Below are 16,121 nucleotides of genomic sequence, written 5' to 3'. Positions count from 1 at the left end.
AATTTAGTTAACAGCTGTGCCATGTAACTCCAGTCAGACAACAATTGTGACCCCCAAGTGAAAGTGAGAGGGAGTAATAGTGTTTAGGGCTGAAACCAGGAATGGGGAGAAGAAGCCCACTGTGTCTTACCTGCCTGGCTCCCTCAAATCTTTCCCAGTGCTCCCGTCGTAACCCATTGGACCATAGTCCCACTGAATTTCATGGGCCTCAATGAAGTACTGCCGAACTTTTCCTGTTAGTTGGTTCACTGGAGGGGCCATGGAGCAAGACTTGACCTCGTAGAGTGCTTGCATGCCATCTGGGGGAAGAACATCATGGCTGGCCCCATTTCAACCAACAGGTCTTCTACCCAGACAATGCACCTTTCTCATAAGGTCTCTGCCTCCCACCCTCCACTAGGCTTTTTACCCCTACTTCCAAGTGAGCCATTTTTCACACTCCTTAAGAACCTGGCTGAAAGCAAAGGAGCCCAGGTGGGAATTAAAGTATCTCTACCTGCTGAACACCACTGATGCATTTATCAGACATTCATTCCTTTGCAAAAGGCTTACAGTGTACACATATCACAGAGCATGAATTATGAATACCTGAGTATAAGTCCAAGCCTTATCATTATCTGTAGGACCTTAGGCAAGTTAATTCCTAGATGTAAAGTTTAACCCTTATTTTATAAATGGGGACAATAGGAAATATACCACACTGGGCTGGTGGGAGCATCAAATTTTTAAAAAGAGAGAATTAAATAATTTTTAAAGAGAGAACCTCCTCAAATAATGGAATAGCTCCTATACATGGAGATGAAGCTTCAGGTTTAGGTCTGTCTTGAAGATGTACATTCTAAATAGTATCTCCAAAATGTGAAAAATATTACATTGAGTTCTAGTGGTAATGATGACATTGCCTTACATTCGCTTGGCATCTTATAAAGGTCATTCAGATCATTATCTTATTTGAGTCTCATAAAGTCTCAAGGAGATTTAAAATTGTAAATTAGAACAATAAAAAAATGCAAAAAAATAAAATTGTAAATTAGAAATCTGATATACAAAAAAGGATGAGGAAAGGATATTGATTTTTCTTGAATAAGTTTATGGGCCAGACCCTGTGTCAGGTGCTTTACATATGTTATCTCTTTCAAATCTTTGTATCCACCCTGTGAAACAGACTTTTTTTGAAACAGACATTTAATATCCCCTTTTGCTGTTGAAAAAACTAAGGATCAGAGAGGTTATGCAACTTTCCCAAGATAACACAGCTGATCAGTGGCGGAGTTGAGACTTCAGCTCCTATCTTTTAATTGCAAATTTGAGTGCTCATTTTCTTCTCTTATATCCACTAGTTTGGTCTGAACATTCTCTGGGTTTTTAAGACTCAAAATCATATTATTTTTCTAAAACCTTATTATAACTTTATGAGGTAGGAATTATTATTGCAATCATCAGTTGAGGTAAGAGACACCCAGAGAAGTGGTATGACTTACCAAAGCTAACAAAGCAACTGGTAAAACAGGTTTATCTGGCTCTAAGCCCCTGCTTGTTCTGCTATTGTGCTACATTTCTAACCTCCATCTGGATTCATACTCACCCAAGAGCCTTTGGGACCAAGGGAAGACCCTGGGTGATGGAGCATGGGTAGCTGGCCCCTATTGGGGAAAACCTACCACTCCAGACTCATGATCCTACCAAGTCTATAACTCCTTGCCTACTCAAATCCATTTCACACACTCACATGTTTCCTGATATCCATCTAATTTACCATATATTAAATAATTCTAGAAAGTGACAGCTGAAGAGAATCTTAGAGACTATTTAGACCAAATCATCCATTTTATAAATGTGGCAGATGAATCCCGGAAATGGAAAGGGACTTTTCCAAAGTTATTACAGTGAGTTTTTCACAGAGCTGAAACAACTGAAACCATCTAATCACTTATCTAGTGCTCTTTCCATTGCCTCATATGTTCTTCCTCTCCTCTGAAGCTCCTCAATGCACTGTGCCATTACTTCAACCATTCTCCCTATGAAAATCCTCTTCTACCCATATTTCTGTTGGGTCCCAACTAGAGCGTCAGCACTTGCCCACAACACTTTGATCTCCTGCAGAAAACATATACTTTTTAAACCAATCTTTCCTTTACTCCCTGTTCAATCAGCTGCAAACAACTTCAGGTCTTAATTCTTTAGGACTCTGAGCAAATACATATATATCAGCTTAAAAATCCATTTATTAATCATCAACCCCTATTTCATCTTATGTTACAGATGAAGAAGATGAAACCCAGAGAGACGGGCATGAGATCACTGTTCAAGTTAATGGCTGACCCAGGAAAAAATACTAGTCTAGCCTTTCATCCTTTCTTCCTTGCTGTCTCACCTGAAAGACCTATCTAGAATCCCAGGCTCCTGATGACCATATTGCCACCTGCCTCCCATCCCTCAAGGGTCAGAGGTGTTGGATCTCACCTCGCAAGTGACTATTCACTTGACAGCTTATTAACCAGGTGCCAAGTTTCTGGGGCACCATCTCAGCAGTCACAAAGGTGGCTGGAAATATGTGGGCCACATCAGTGCGGTGGCCCCGAATGGTCAGCATCTGTCCATGGAAGAAGGCTGTATGGACATCTACTTCATTGCCCATGCCAAACAAGTGCCAGGCCACACGCTTCTGTACACACATGTTCAGCTCTGGTAGGTTCCCAAATACAAAGCCATTGATTGCTGAAAAAGAAAATCAAAAGAAAATGTCAGAGCTAGGAAAGGGCAGCCCAGTGGGAAAAACCTTACCATCTGATAATAATAATAAGTAACATTTACATGAGGTTTTAAAACAATACACATTATATCATTTAACTCTCACAAACAACCTTAGGAAATCAGCAGATATCAATGATGTCATGCAAAAGTGAGAAAACCAAGGCTTAGAGAGGTAAAGTTATCTCTCCCAAGGCCACAGAGCTATTAGCTGGTAAAGCCAATGTTCCAACCCAGCAATCTGAGGAAGCTTTTTAAGGAATGTGGTTTATTTTGTAAGCTATTATTTTCTTCCAGGCCAATCCCCTTCTAAAATTTCCATAGGACAATTGTCAAATCAGCTGATTAATTACCATAGTTACTATAAGAAACTGGTATAAAATACAAAAGAAATTTGAGCTGTCCAAATCACCCCCTACATCTTCCCTCGGAGTTTTTACTCACCCTTGGGACAGTCTGACTTTGAGCCCACCTTTGTTACAAAGGTAAAGAAGCCATTCCGTTAATTAAACAAAAGCAAAAGTAACTTGTCTCTTTTCCTAAAAATCACTTCTCTGCCCATATCTCAGGGTTTTTGTGCCTTTACTTAGTTTTAAATTTAATTGACATGATGAATTCCCTCATAGGCAACAATTTTTCTTCAAAAAGTGGGTAATTCTTCCAGTGTGCATCCTTTCTAGAACAAAGAAATGCTAATTGATTGCATCAGTGGACAGCCCTCACCAAAGTGACTGAGCAGATGGAATCAACACCCTGGACCATTCCACATTGAGGAGGCAGGATACCTAATGAAGATACCTAATCTTCATTAGGTACCTAATCATAAGGATTACCTAATGACAAGAGCACTGTATGCAGTCAGATTAGGACTGGAATTTTAGCTGTGCCATTTATCTGCTGTGTAACCCTCAGTTTCCTCAGAGATAAAAACAAGGTAAAGCTACCTGCTACTCCTGGTCCTTGTCAGGATTAAAAAGGACCAGTATGGGAGATCACCCACCAAATGCTGGGCCCAGTGGAGACCCTGCATCTGTGTTTAATGTCACAGTGTGGCCACTGCATCCCAGCTCACCATGCATCCTATTACTCTCTTGAAAGGCCTCGTCTTCTTTGTCCACTGAGGCAGGGTCTGAGCAGTAAGTGGCAATGTTCTCATCGATATGCCAGCTAAGATTCTCATCTACCACACTGAAGAGCAGGAAGAAATAATTGTCCACGTCTTGCCGCCGAGGAGGGGAGTTCCCATTCAAGGTTCCTAATACAAGGAAGAAAGGTGCCCTTAAGAACCTCCTATCCTTAGCAACAGTAAACTGCAAGAGGTATTCACAAGAAAGATATAGGAAGAGAGGTAGCCTAATGAACAAATTGAACTAACAAGGAAATGGGGACAAACTCATAGACTGAGAGCAGGCTGGAAACTATTGGGGGAGGGTTGGGGGTGGAAGGATCAACAAAAAAGGAAAGAGGACTCATGGACATGGACAACAGGGTGGTGATTGCTGGGGGAAGGGGGATATAAGAAAGTTAAATGGTAATGGAAAAAATACAATAAAAGTGTTTTTTTAAAAAGAGTTTGTCAGCAACAGAAAAGCAGATGGAGACTTCCTCAAACCAGGGCCTTAAACTGACCACACTGTTGCAACATTTGGGTCTTCAGGCCTTGCTATACCTTAAACATACACTGCTTCAAACCATATCCACAATCCTCCCCAAATCCTGAGGGCTACACTTTCAATGCTATCCAAATTTAAGGTCCTACCACATAACTCACTTTTATGTGACCTAACTGTCATCATTACTAATTCAAATTTTTAAGCGATTAGAAAAAAATGTAAAAAGTAGAAAAGGGGTTTTTTTTCCAAGGAAAAGAAGGTAATATAATAGAAAAGGAATCGCAAAAAGGGCCCTGGACAGTGTGGCTCAGGTGGCTGAGCATCATCCAAGAAACCAAAAGGTTACAGTTTCGATTCCTGGTCAGGGCACATACCCAGATTGCAGGTTTGGTCCCATTTAGGGCACGTACAAGAGGCAACCAATCAATGTTTCTCTCTCACATCAATGTTTTTCTCCCTCTCTCTCTCCCTCCCTTCCCTCTTCTCTAAATTCAATAAGCATGTTCTTGGATGAGGGTTTTTAAAAAAGAATAGTGAAAGGGAGTTTGGCATTGTTTATTCCTGCTGATAAACAATAGTTTTGAATTAACACTCCTCAGGTTGCTGCTTAATATGTAGGCAGTCCAACAATATCACTGCTTCCCATAGATATTCTAAGCTGCATCTCATAGGTCACCCTTGGAGCCCATACCTCTTTTACAGGTGATAAGGGGTCCAATGAGGCCAGTTGCAATGTCTCGTGGAGCATCTACATGAGAATGGTAGATCCAGGTGAGGCAGGCTGGGTCAGCATCAGTGGGTGCATGGCTTTCTGGAACTGTCCAATTGTAGATATGGTAGCCTCCCGGGGAAATAGAGTCATCAGCTTTCAGCTGACCAGAGGAGCCATCTGGGTAGAGGGAGCCTAGAAAATGAAATTGCACATGCTCAGTCCCAGGGTGAGTGAGAAGTAGCCTGGCAGATAAAGAAGTGAAGAGAAGGCTGACATATGAGATACATAGGTCCAGTCTTATGGAGAAGATAAAGTTCTAAGGTTCAGCAGTGTTCCTCACAACATGAGGAGGTCACAGATTCAGGTAATATCTAGCTAAAGAACCCCATACCTCACATCAACAACAGGTGGAGAGGTGGCAGCCATTGGGGGAAGAGCTGTAACCACAAAAACTACTGCTAGGGATAACCTAGTGCAAAGCCAGTGGCGTCGAGGCACAGGACAGAACAGAATTCTCTTCCTGAAAGCACTGGCTTTGGAAAACAATCAAAGAATTTCACTTTAAAGGCAACTTGATGATCAGTTAGTCCACTTCCCCATTTTATGAAAAAGAACCTGAGGAAAAGTAATTTGCCAGAGGTCATACAGAGAGCACTGGTAGCCAAGTCAGGACTTTCTGATTTCTCTTTCTATTCTCTTCAGTCACTGTGGTATCTGTATTATAGATCACTGGCCTGGGATAGTGAGAGATACAGATGAGTAAACTGAATTCCCTATTAAGAAAAAAAAATAGACTTTTTGGAAGACTCTGACCCTAGAATAATGCTCCCTTATACTCAGAGCATACTCTTCTCTTTTCAAAACACAATTTTCCAAAAATGCCATTTAAGTAATTCTTTGTGATAGAAGGCAGGTTTGTATTTTTATTTTTCATTTTTCAATCACAATCAACATTCAATGTTATATTAGTTTCAGGTTTACAACATAGTGGTTAGACATTTATATAAATTACAAAGTGATCCCCTCTGATATTTCCAGTAGCCACCTGACACCATACATTGTTTTTACAATATTATTGACTATATTCCCTATGCTGTACTTTACATCCTGATGACTGCTATGTAACTACCAGTTTGTACTTCTTAACCCCTTAACTTTTCTTATCCGGTCACCCAACTCCCTCCTCTATGGCAACCATCAGTTTGTTCTCTGTACCTATGAGCCCTTCTATGAGCCCTCTGTATCTATTTACCTTCTGAGTCCTTCTCATAGAAAACACCATGAGGGTGGATGGTATAGGGTCGAGTAGCAAAATTTTTCAGGTGGATAAGGATGACATCTCCCACCTCAGCCTGCAACACTGGCCCCAGGAAGCCCAACCAGGCAGGCTGGGCTATTTCATGCGTGTATGAGTCATCACTGTATTCTTTGTAGATGGTCTTCTTGTAGCTGCTCCCTATCCGATTCTTGTCAGATTTTAGGAAGCTGGAAGCTACTCTGGGAAGAAAGAAAGAGAGTCACAACTTTGCCACAATCTTCAAACCTCTGGGGGGTTATTTTCCAGAGGAGACTGACCAAAAAGTGTCCATCTTTGTTTAGGGCAGAACATGAGGAAATGAGACGTACTAATCAAAGCACAAAAGCTTTAAACTAGAGTTCAGTTGTTTGACAATGGGAAGTATAAAGTGAAAGCATGTGAAATTGGTGATATTTGACCACTTTTAGCCTACAAAAAAGGCAATTTCACATGGTTTAATTTAATATAGAGTAATGGGGAAACAGCAAAGACAAGACGTGTTCCTTTTAAGTGACCAACGTTGCCTGACTTAGGTTCATTCTACTATATATGGGAGGTTTTATAGCGTAATGGTTAAGGTCTATCCTGGAGCCAGGATAGTTCAATTAAATGTTGATACTACCACTTCCAAATCTATGGGACTTTGAGCAATTTATGTAGCTTCTCTATGCACAGTTTCCCATTCTGTAAAATGGAGATAATCACAGTACTAAACTTGGACAGGTGTTGCTGGTGATAAAATAATTAAAATTTGTGAATAGCTTAAAACAGTGCCCGGAAAATAGTAAAAGCTTAATAAATGTTAACTACTACTTCAAAATATCAGGGATGGGGGATAACAAGTTATCCCTCAAGGACAATTTTAAAACAAACACTCTGTGATTTCAAAACTAGATGGATAGAAAAATGATTTGTCAAAAAAGAGAAGTTTTTCTTACTCTAATTCTTCCTATAGGGCTCTGAGATGTTACAGTGAACTTTGGAAGACTCTAAGGCTTTGGAGAAACAAAGTGATTCATGATCAGAAAAGATTCTTTACTACATTCATTTACTTTCTAAAAAGAGATATTTCTGAAGCATCTGCAAGGCTCTAAAATCAAGAAAAGTTAATCCCACCATCAGTTTAATCTTTGTTTCTCTAAATTTGTTTTTTGTTTCATTTTGTTTGTTTATATGCTTTGATATTTTTAAAAATTCAAATATAAATGAAATCATGCAATATTTGTCTTTGTCTAACTTATAATACCTTCTAGGTCAACTAATATAATATTGTATGCCAATTTACTTTAATTTGGAAAAAATAGCACTCCTTTGCTATCTCCCCCAGCCTTTTTTATTCAAACAATTTGGGATGAAAAAAAGGAAAAAAAAATCTACAAAAAAGAAAGAAAGGTTAATCCTGTGGGGGCTGTGAGAGGTAAAATGGTAAGAAGAGTACCAATTTTGCATGCACATTACCCTAGTTCAAATCCTAACTCTTAGATTTGTTAGCTGTGGGACTTGAGTTATTTGATGCCCCTGACCCTCAGGTTTCTCATCCAAAAGATGAGGATATTCAGACAAACGTCCTAGAATTTTTGTAAGAATTAGGTGAGACTAAGTATGTAAATGTCTAGCATGATACTTGTCATAAGCAGAGTATTACACAAGTGATACCTATTACTGCTCTTTCTTTGATTCTAAGACTTTATTTTTTTTCTCATGTTAACATATCTGAAGTTAGTATAGTTCCACTACACGTATCTTACAAATACTATATATATTTTATGTTTCTTTCTTTTTTAAAAAAAGCTAAAGAATTGTTTTTAAAACAGTATTGTGGATATCATCTTAGCACCAAAAGAATATGAAATTACCATTAGGACCCTAAAAATGCTAAGACATCTCAGTGCGGAAAAGCAGACTCCACATGTAATTCTGACTCTTGAGTCAACTATACTTATTCTCAGCAAACATGCCACTGAGGGTACGGTTCAGAGAGATCAGTAACTAACTACTAACACACCCTGAGAAAAGGTCTTCAAGAGGCTACCTCCTGATTTCAAGGATGCCCTCCAACTCCAGCTCTAATTCCACAAGAGATTAAACCTACGTGTCACTTTCCAGAGGCTGGTTCGTGATGACATTCCTTCCCTTGGGCGCATAGTTCCACTGCACGTCCCAAATACCCAGGTAGTAGACTCGAGTAGCCCCATCAGTCAGTCGGAGCCACAAGGGTTGCACGAACAGCAGAACCCAGAGGAGATGGCCTGGCTCCATGGCCCACATTACTCTGGGAAACAGGCAAATGAATAGCTCCTGGCATGCAAGAAAGAGAACAAAGGGGTTTTGCATGTGTCTGGAAATTAAAGGGGCAAGAGACAGATGGAATGACAAGAAAGCAAGAATGGATTACCCCAGAATCTATACCTTACCTGATTACTTTCAGTTCAACAAGTGTTCAATGATCTGTACACATTGGACTTTGGAGGGCAAAGTTAAACAGTCACTTATACTGATAATTATGCATCGCTTCCTTCAAAAGAGAAATCTGGATCCAGTTCCTTTACCTTGGCTCAAGAATCAGGAAACAGGCACCAGAAGCCTGATTGGGCCACTGACTCACTCAGTACCTAAATCAAGTCACTAATTTTCCCTGAGCCTCTGTTTTCATTGTTGCCACCTTCCCTCCCCTAAGATATGTGTTTAAAAATGAGAATTCACCAAAAGACATTTAGTAGAATATTAATAGACTCAAAATGGAAACAACCAAAATGTCCATGAACACTAGAATGGATCAGTAAATTGTGTTTTAGTTATACAATAGACTTTTACATAACAATGATAGTGAACAAATTACAATTACACATGAAAATATAGGTGCCGCTCATGAACATAATGTTGCAGAAATAAATCAGACACAAAAGAGTACATACTCTAGCCCTGGCTGGTGTGACTCAGTGGACTGAGTGCTGGCTTGCGAGCCAAAGGTCACCGGTTCAATTCCCAGTCAGGGCACATGCCTGGGTTGCAGGTTGGGTCCCCATTGGGAGGGGTCTGTGGGGTGAAACCACACAGTGATGTTTCTCTCCCTCTCTTTCTTCCTCCTTTCCCTTCTCTAAAAATATAAAAATAAAATACCTTCTTTTTAAAAAATTGCTTTAAAAATACATACTCTATTATTTCATTTATGTAAACAAAATCATACAAAAATAATCTATGTTTCTAGAAGCCAAGATAGTGTTTGCCCTTGAGGTAGGTATCAGTCACTGGGAAGGGAAAAAGGGAAATGTTTCTAGATAATGTTCTGTTTATTGATCTACAGAATGGTAACATGAGTGTGTTCAGTTTGGGAAAATACATTGAGCTATAAATTTAGCATTTGTATGCTTTTCTCCATGTGAATAGCAAAAAGTAAAAAATGAAAAAAAGTTAAAAAGTTAAATAAAACAAATGAGAATGTGTCACAGAAATACTAACTTAAAGGAAATGTTCTCTGCTGGTTCTCTGCTATGCACAAACTCATTTCATGGGTCCAATTCTGAGTCAGAGTCAGAACTAAGTCACTAGCTTCTCATTCCAGTACATCAGCCAGGAGGTTAGACTTCTTGGGACTGGGATGGAGCACTCACTTATGTAATAAACAGCTACAATCAAACTTAGAAACACAAGCAACATAATATAAACACACATATATATATTTACATACACATAGCCACATGAAATCTTACCTAAAAGAAGTTCTCTACACACTTGCATCCACATATAGAACCATAATGTCACACAGAAACTTTGTCACTTTCAGAATAAAAACAATAATAAATCAATATTTGTCATGTGTGCAAAGACAGTTTTTAAGTGTTTTACACAGATTAAATCATTTAATCCTCACAACAACACTATGAAGAAGATGCCATTATAATCCCCACATTACAGAAAGAAAAACTGCAGAACAGAAGTATAATTTGCCCAAGATCACCTAGTTAACGACTAATAGCATTGGGCTGTGAGTCCAGGAAGTATGGTTCCGGTGTCTACATTCTTAATCACCATGCCATACAACCTTCCAGAAAATATACTTGCACACTCACATGAATATACACAGAGAACACATATACATCCCTAACTATAACCATATCTGGGAAAACCCCATTTACTATTAAACATGCAATCACATATAGTTTTGATCACTTCTAGAAACACACATATACTCATATATATAGGCAAAAATACATGTAATCAATATAATTCATAATGATGATAGTGATGATAGTAGTTACCATTCATTGAGATTACAACTAAACACTAAATGCCACATTCAATGATTTATATAAATTATTTCATTAGGTCCTCATCCTAAGCACATGGGATAGGGACAATGAATCAAAAATAGAAAATCAAAGATATGCACAGACTTACCTATGGATAGGAAATCCCCAGATACTTACTTTGGTTAGGCCTAGATATTGACCCTGATTAATAAACAGACCTATAGATTTCCCTACAAAATCTCAGGGCCCTCTACACACAGCACTAGTACAAGTGTTAATCTCCAATCTCCACATGACATCTGGCAGAAAGCCCTTGATATAGGGGATAACTTGTTCTTGGGTTTCTCTTTCCAAAACCTGGATCCCCCACTGGCCACTAGTATAGAATTGGATAATATTTAATTACTCTGAACCTGTTTTCTTACCTATAAAGTACATATAACAATATCAGTTTTGAAGAAATGAATTAGAACACTTACATGAAAGGCACAGAACACAATTAACACTTAGAACAAAATAGACAGTAACTGGTGTCTTTCTTCTTCCTTCTCCCTCCTGGCTACTGTCTCTCCCATATCTTACATTCTATATTTCTACTCTAAGAGCTAACTTAAATCTTAACTGCCCCAGAAGGTCCCCTCTAGCCTTTTCATACCACTGTTTTCTAAAGGACTACTTATTCCCTATACCACCCAGTTTCATTAAGTCAAATTTTGTATTATTGTTACCTTTCTATCCATGAGCTGCTTCATGAACTATGTTTATTCTCCAGATTGGACTATAAACTCCTTGAGGATGAATGTCATGTCTTAGAAGTCTTTGTGCATCTATTGCCAACACAGTGATATAGGTCCTATAGGTATACCATAAACAGCTACTGCTAAAGTGACACAAACATATTATTTTCCCACCAGTTGGTTCTAGCTCAAGTTTGCCACTGGTATACAGAATGACTTTAAGAAAGTTAATGTACCTTAGTGAGCCTCAGTTTCCCCATACATAAAATAAAAGAGCTGGACTATATACTTCTTACCTTTTTGGTGTCATGTTTAAGAACATAATGAAATGCGAAAAGGTGGGACTACAAAAATGTTTAATGCAAAAATTCTCAAAGAGACTTTCTAGTTCTCATACTTTGTCAGTATTCCCATTCACTGATGAAACACAGGTGCATTCACATGCACCTACATATAGTACTACATATGGTCAAGCAAATAGCCATGACTTAGAACCTTCAATATGGAGGCAGTGTCCTTAGTTCAATGGAAGTCTGAATACAATGTGGACCTCCTTCAAGCTTTTTTTCAGGAATGTGCCAGAAAGGCCATTGTACCTTAAACTCACTAGATAGGGAGAAAACTGTCCCAGGTAAGAGTTTCACAATTGGAGAAGCACATAGTAACCCAAAAATATTCCCAGAAGAGCCTGGTACAGATCTTCAGCATACAATGAATAAGCATTCAATGGTGACTAATGACCAAAAGAGCTAGACAATAAAACCTGGGGGAAAACAATGATAGCTAGTGTTTGTCTATCATGCTCTACTTTACAGTATGTTTTTCATATTTGCCTTCTCATTTAATTATCAAAATCTTGTGAGATAAGGATTGTCTTCCCCTTTTGCATCTAGAGCATAGTTTTTGCTATCAGACTACCTAAACTAATCCTAACTCCACTTTTCCTAGCTCTGTGACTCAATAAATTGCTTCACTTCTGTAGCCATGGAGTTTTATCTTTGAAATGAATTTAATACTGTTAGTTACACTCAAGTAGTGTGAGGATTAAATGAATTAAGATCTGTAAGTGCATAGAATACAAATATGTGGTCAAGTGTATGCAAGTGATCAGAAAGTATTAGTGGCTATTATTAGTAAAGATGAAGAAATATCTTTAGAAATAAAGTTTGGCATGATCCCAGAGCTTTAACATTTTATGGGTAGCCATAACATATACATGCTCAAAATTTCCTACATACAGTAGCACATACAAAGCATACAGGTACATGCGTATGGCTGAGATTAGTCTCTTTGGAAGCAATATGATATAATTAAAGGGAACAGAAATTTTGAGTTAGACAAACTTAAGTATGAGTACTGTTTTCAGTTATGTTTGAAAGGACTAGAATTGGAAACTTAGTAGGCATCTGACAAATATTAGCAGTTTTCTTTCTTTCTAATCACTGGCTTTTTTTCTTCCCAAAGCTGCATTTGTTGTTGCTATTGTCATTTTTTTAAATTTGATTTTGTCATAAATTATTACAATAGAAAAAAGAGCCCTGGCTGGTGTGGCTCAGTTGGTTGGAGCATTGTCCCATTCACCAAAAGGTTGTGGGTTCAATTCCTGGTCAGGGAACATATCTAGGTTGTGGGTTTGATCCCTAGTTGGAAAGCAACTGATAGATGTTTCTCTCATTTCTCTTTCTCTCTCCCCCTTCCTCTCTCTCTCAAAGAAAAAAATCAATAGAAACATATCCTTGGGTGAGGATTAAATTTTTTTCATTATATAGGTTTCAGGTGTACAATTCTCTAAAATCAATAAAAACCTCAGATAAGCATTTAAAAAAAACAGAAGAAAAAACCCACAAAATTTCTTTAAAATCATTTAGATATTTCATGATAAAATTGAAAGACTTTAAATCCTAGAAAAATAGATTCTAGTTCTGAACTCATCATTTATTAGTTGTACATCATTAAGTCACCTAATTTCCTGGGTCTTAGTTTCCTCATGCTGTAAATGAAGATAATCTCTGGTTTGGGTTCTTCATTAGTTTACTAAGATGATCAAATGAGATAAAGGATGTGAAATCCCTAGGCAAACTTTTCTCTTGGGCAGGAGTACTTTCTTTCAGCTGAGCCCGTAGGAGGAAGTCTTAGAGAAAGGTCAGACTGAGAGGTAAAAATAAAAAGGAAACATAAAATGACAAATGAAATAGATAAGGTGATCCAGAATCCTGAGACAAAGTAAGAACAGAAAGGGCAGAAGGAGGCGGGGGAGAGAGAGACAGAGAGAGAGAGAGAGAGAGAGAGAGAGAGAGAGAGAGAGAGAGAAAGAATATATGAATTTCTGCTCTACTTGGAATTAGACATAGCATAATTAACATACACTGAGACCAGCCTGGGGTGAAAGTCAGCTAACAACAAATCAGGCCTCTTATATTTTTACCTTATCTTCCTGTAATCCCAGCATCACCTGGGCCTGGTCACCATGATACATGACAATTTTCATCCCTGTTTTCCCTATAATTCGCAAGTTGTTCCTTTAACGTGATAATGTTCTTATCTCTCTCTCTCAATCTCTTTTTCACAGTTGTGTTAGACTGAGATGGACAGACTCATACTAAAGTAAGGATCACTCAAATGCAAACAGGAATGCTGAGTTATATTTTGGGTCCTGTCTCCAATATCAACAAAATAAAACCTTCCATCCATTTTGATCCTCTGCTTTCTTAATGCTTTTTGGTTATTTCTTCACCCTGTGTCTCAAAATATATTCCAAATGGGGGTTTTCTCACCTTCCTTGGGTATAGGCTTGTCTTTACTAGGAGGGAAACTAGAATGTTAAAAAGCTAAATAGGGTTTGGGATAATACAAGTAAAATTTATACTATTCTTTAATCAGTATCACTGTATCCTAGAATATCAGAAGTGATGAAATTGAGACCTAGTGAGGAAGGGACTTACCTGAAAACCTGATGTTGGAACCTAAGAATATTGAGCCCCCCACCACCCGCCACCTAATAATCATGTCCAGCATGTCATCACCATACCATTCCTGGGAAAATGTGATTTCACTACATATTTTCCATTTGTACTAATGAGGTTGCTTTACCTCCACACACTCCAGCTGTGGTATCATAGAAAGCATACTAATTTAAAATCAAAAGACCTGAATTCAAATCCTATCTCTTGCGTGTAATAGCTATGTGGACTCTCAACAAGTCACTTTCATCTATTTGAGCCTCACTTTTTTTATCCAAAAAATGGGGAAGATATTTATTTCACAGTATTGTTTTGAAGCTCAAAAAAAATGGTTATTTAAACCCAAGCAAAAAGCTTGAATGCAATAGATGTTCAGTAAAAAAATTGAATGCATCATAGATTCATACATCCATAAAGACCTTTAGAAACTATGTTTTTTCAACCCTTTAATGTGACGCATAGAAAACAGGCCAGATGGGTGAAGGGACTTACTTAAAGTCAAGCAGCCATTTACTGGCAAAGCCAGAATTTGAACCCATGTTTGCTAAAATATTTCTGTTCTTTAGACACTAAATATGACAAATAATTTAGATTTTAAGCTGAGCTTAGCTCACCTATCATTTGTTTGTTTATTCAATGCCTATTTAGATCTCAAAACATAAAATCAGATGGTTGTTTTTAAGTGTTTGAACCTCTCATTTATGTAGTTCTCAGATCCATCACATCAACAAACCACTCAACCTGTGAAATGGAAAATCAGCATAGTATTTCAACAGAAATGCTAAGCTAAATAAGCCAGGGAGCAAAAGACAAATACCATATGATCTCACCTATAAGTGGAACCTAACCAACAATACAAAAATGCAAGGAAAATAAGACCAGCAACACTGAAAGGAAAAGAAATCAACAGAGACAAGAGGGAAGGAGGGAGGGAGGGGCAGGGAAAGGGAGGGAAGGGGAAAGTCAAGGAACATATAGCAAGGACTCATGGACAAAGCCAAAGGGGAAGAGCTGAGGGAGGGAAGGAGGGAGGAGGCAAGGGAAAGTGGTGGGGGGTAGGCAGAGACAAATGTATTTGAAAAAAAATAATTAATTAATTAATTTAAAAAAAAAAAAAAACTACTCTCTACAACTCCAGGATTGTCCTTGAGGCAGTCAAGCCAGTGTGGTCCTGGCCATTTTGGAGACAGGAACAAAAGAAGCCTATTGTTCGCTTTAACTTCCCTGAGCACCCAGCCAAGATTCCTTTAACTTTTTAGCAACTTAATTTCCCTCCAATGGCCCAGGACTTCCCTAAACCCAGATGAATAAAAGTTTTTACAAAGAAAGGAAGGTAAAGTAGGATTTAGAAAGAGAGAAAAGAAAGCTTACCTTTGCTAGAGAAAACCCTCCTATATTCATGTCAGCAGCCTAGTGATGCTGAACTGCAGACCCCAGCGTGAGTCTGCCAGCCCTGCTCAGTCAGTATCCTGGGTTACAGGGCCTTTCTCATAAATTAAGTCCAGGACTCCAATCTGGCGAGTGTTACTGGGGTAGGGTGAATGGAGGAGGGGGCAGTGCTGGGTGCTGTCCTTTCCAGAAACTAAACTACTGGAATGTTTTGTTCCGGTCTGGTTTGGTACAAAACCTGGGATGGTTCTTTGACCATATCCGGGTGTTTTCCAAATCCCGGTTAGGATCTCAGGAGGAATTACAAGGGGGTGGGCTGCATTTCTGTTATCGCAGCTTGCTAGTTGGCCTTTGCTGAGACAGGGAGGAGAATGCACTGTCAGTGTGGCCAAAGCTCACAGAGAGATTCCAA

General features: G+C 38.6%; 1 protein-coding gene across 1 annotated transcript in view; it reads right to left on the bottom strand.

The window, feature by feature from the left end:
* HEPH (hephaestin) overlaps positions 1-15,721 on the bottom strand; it is a 59,905-nt gene extending 44,184 nt beyond the window's left edge. The window contains exons 1-7 of the mRNA XM_054574199.1: positions 15,692-15,721; positions 8,466-8,671; positions 6,329-6,573; positions 5,056-5,268; positions 3,824-4,006; positions 2,464-2,718; positions 131-299 (exon numbers count right to left, since the gene is read on the bottom strand). Of these exons, the coding sequence (XP_054430174.1) occupies positions 131-299; positions 2,464-2,718; positions 3,824-4,006; positions 5,056-5,268; positions 6,329-6,573; positions 8,466-8,671; positions 15,692-15,721 (1,301 nt within the window). The remainder of the gene's footprint in view (positions 1-130; positions 300-2,463; positions 2,719-3,823; positions 4,007-5,055; positions 5,269-6,328; positions 6,574-8,465; positions 8,672-15,691) is intronic.
* Between the last annotated feature and the right edge of the window lie 400 nt (positions 15,722-16,121).

This window comes from Pteronotus mesoamericanus, unplaced genomic scaffold (genome assembly GCF_021234165.1).
Source record: "Pteronotus mesoamericanus isolate MK-2021 breed Mesoamerican mustached bat unplaced genomic scaffold, CSHL_Meso_final contig_256, whole genome shotgun sequence".
NCBI classification, from domain to species: Eukaryota; Metazoa; Chordata; class Mammalia; order Chiroptera; family Mormoopidae; genus Pteronotus; species Pteronotus mesoamericanus.
The sequence above is the reverse complement of the archived record's forward strand: the minus strand, read 5'-3'. Positions and strand labels throughout refer to the sequence as shown.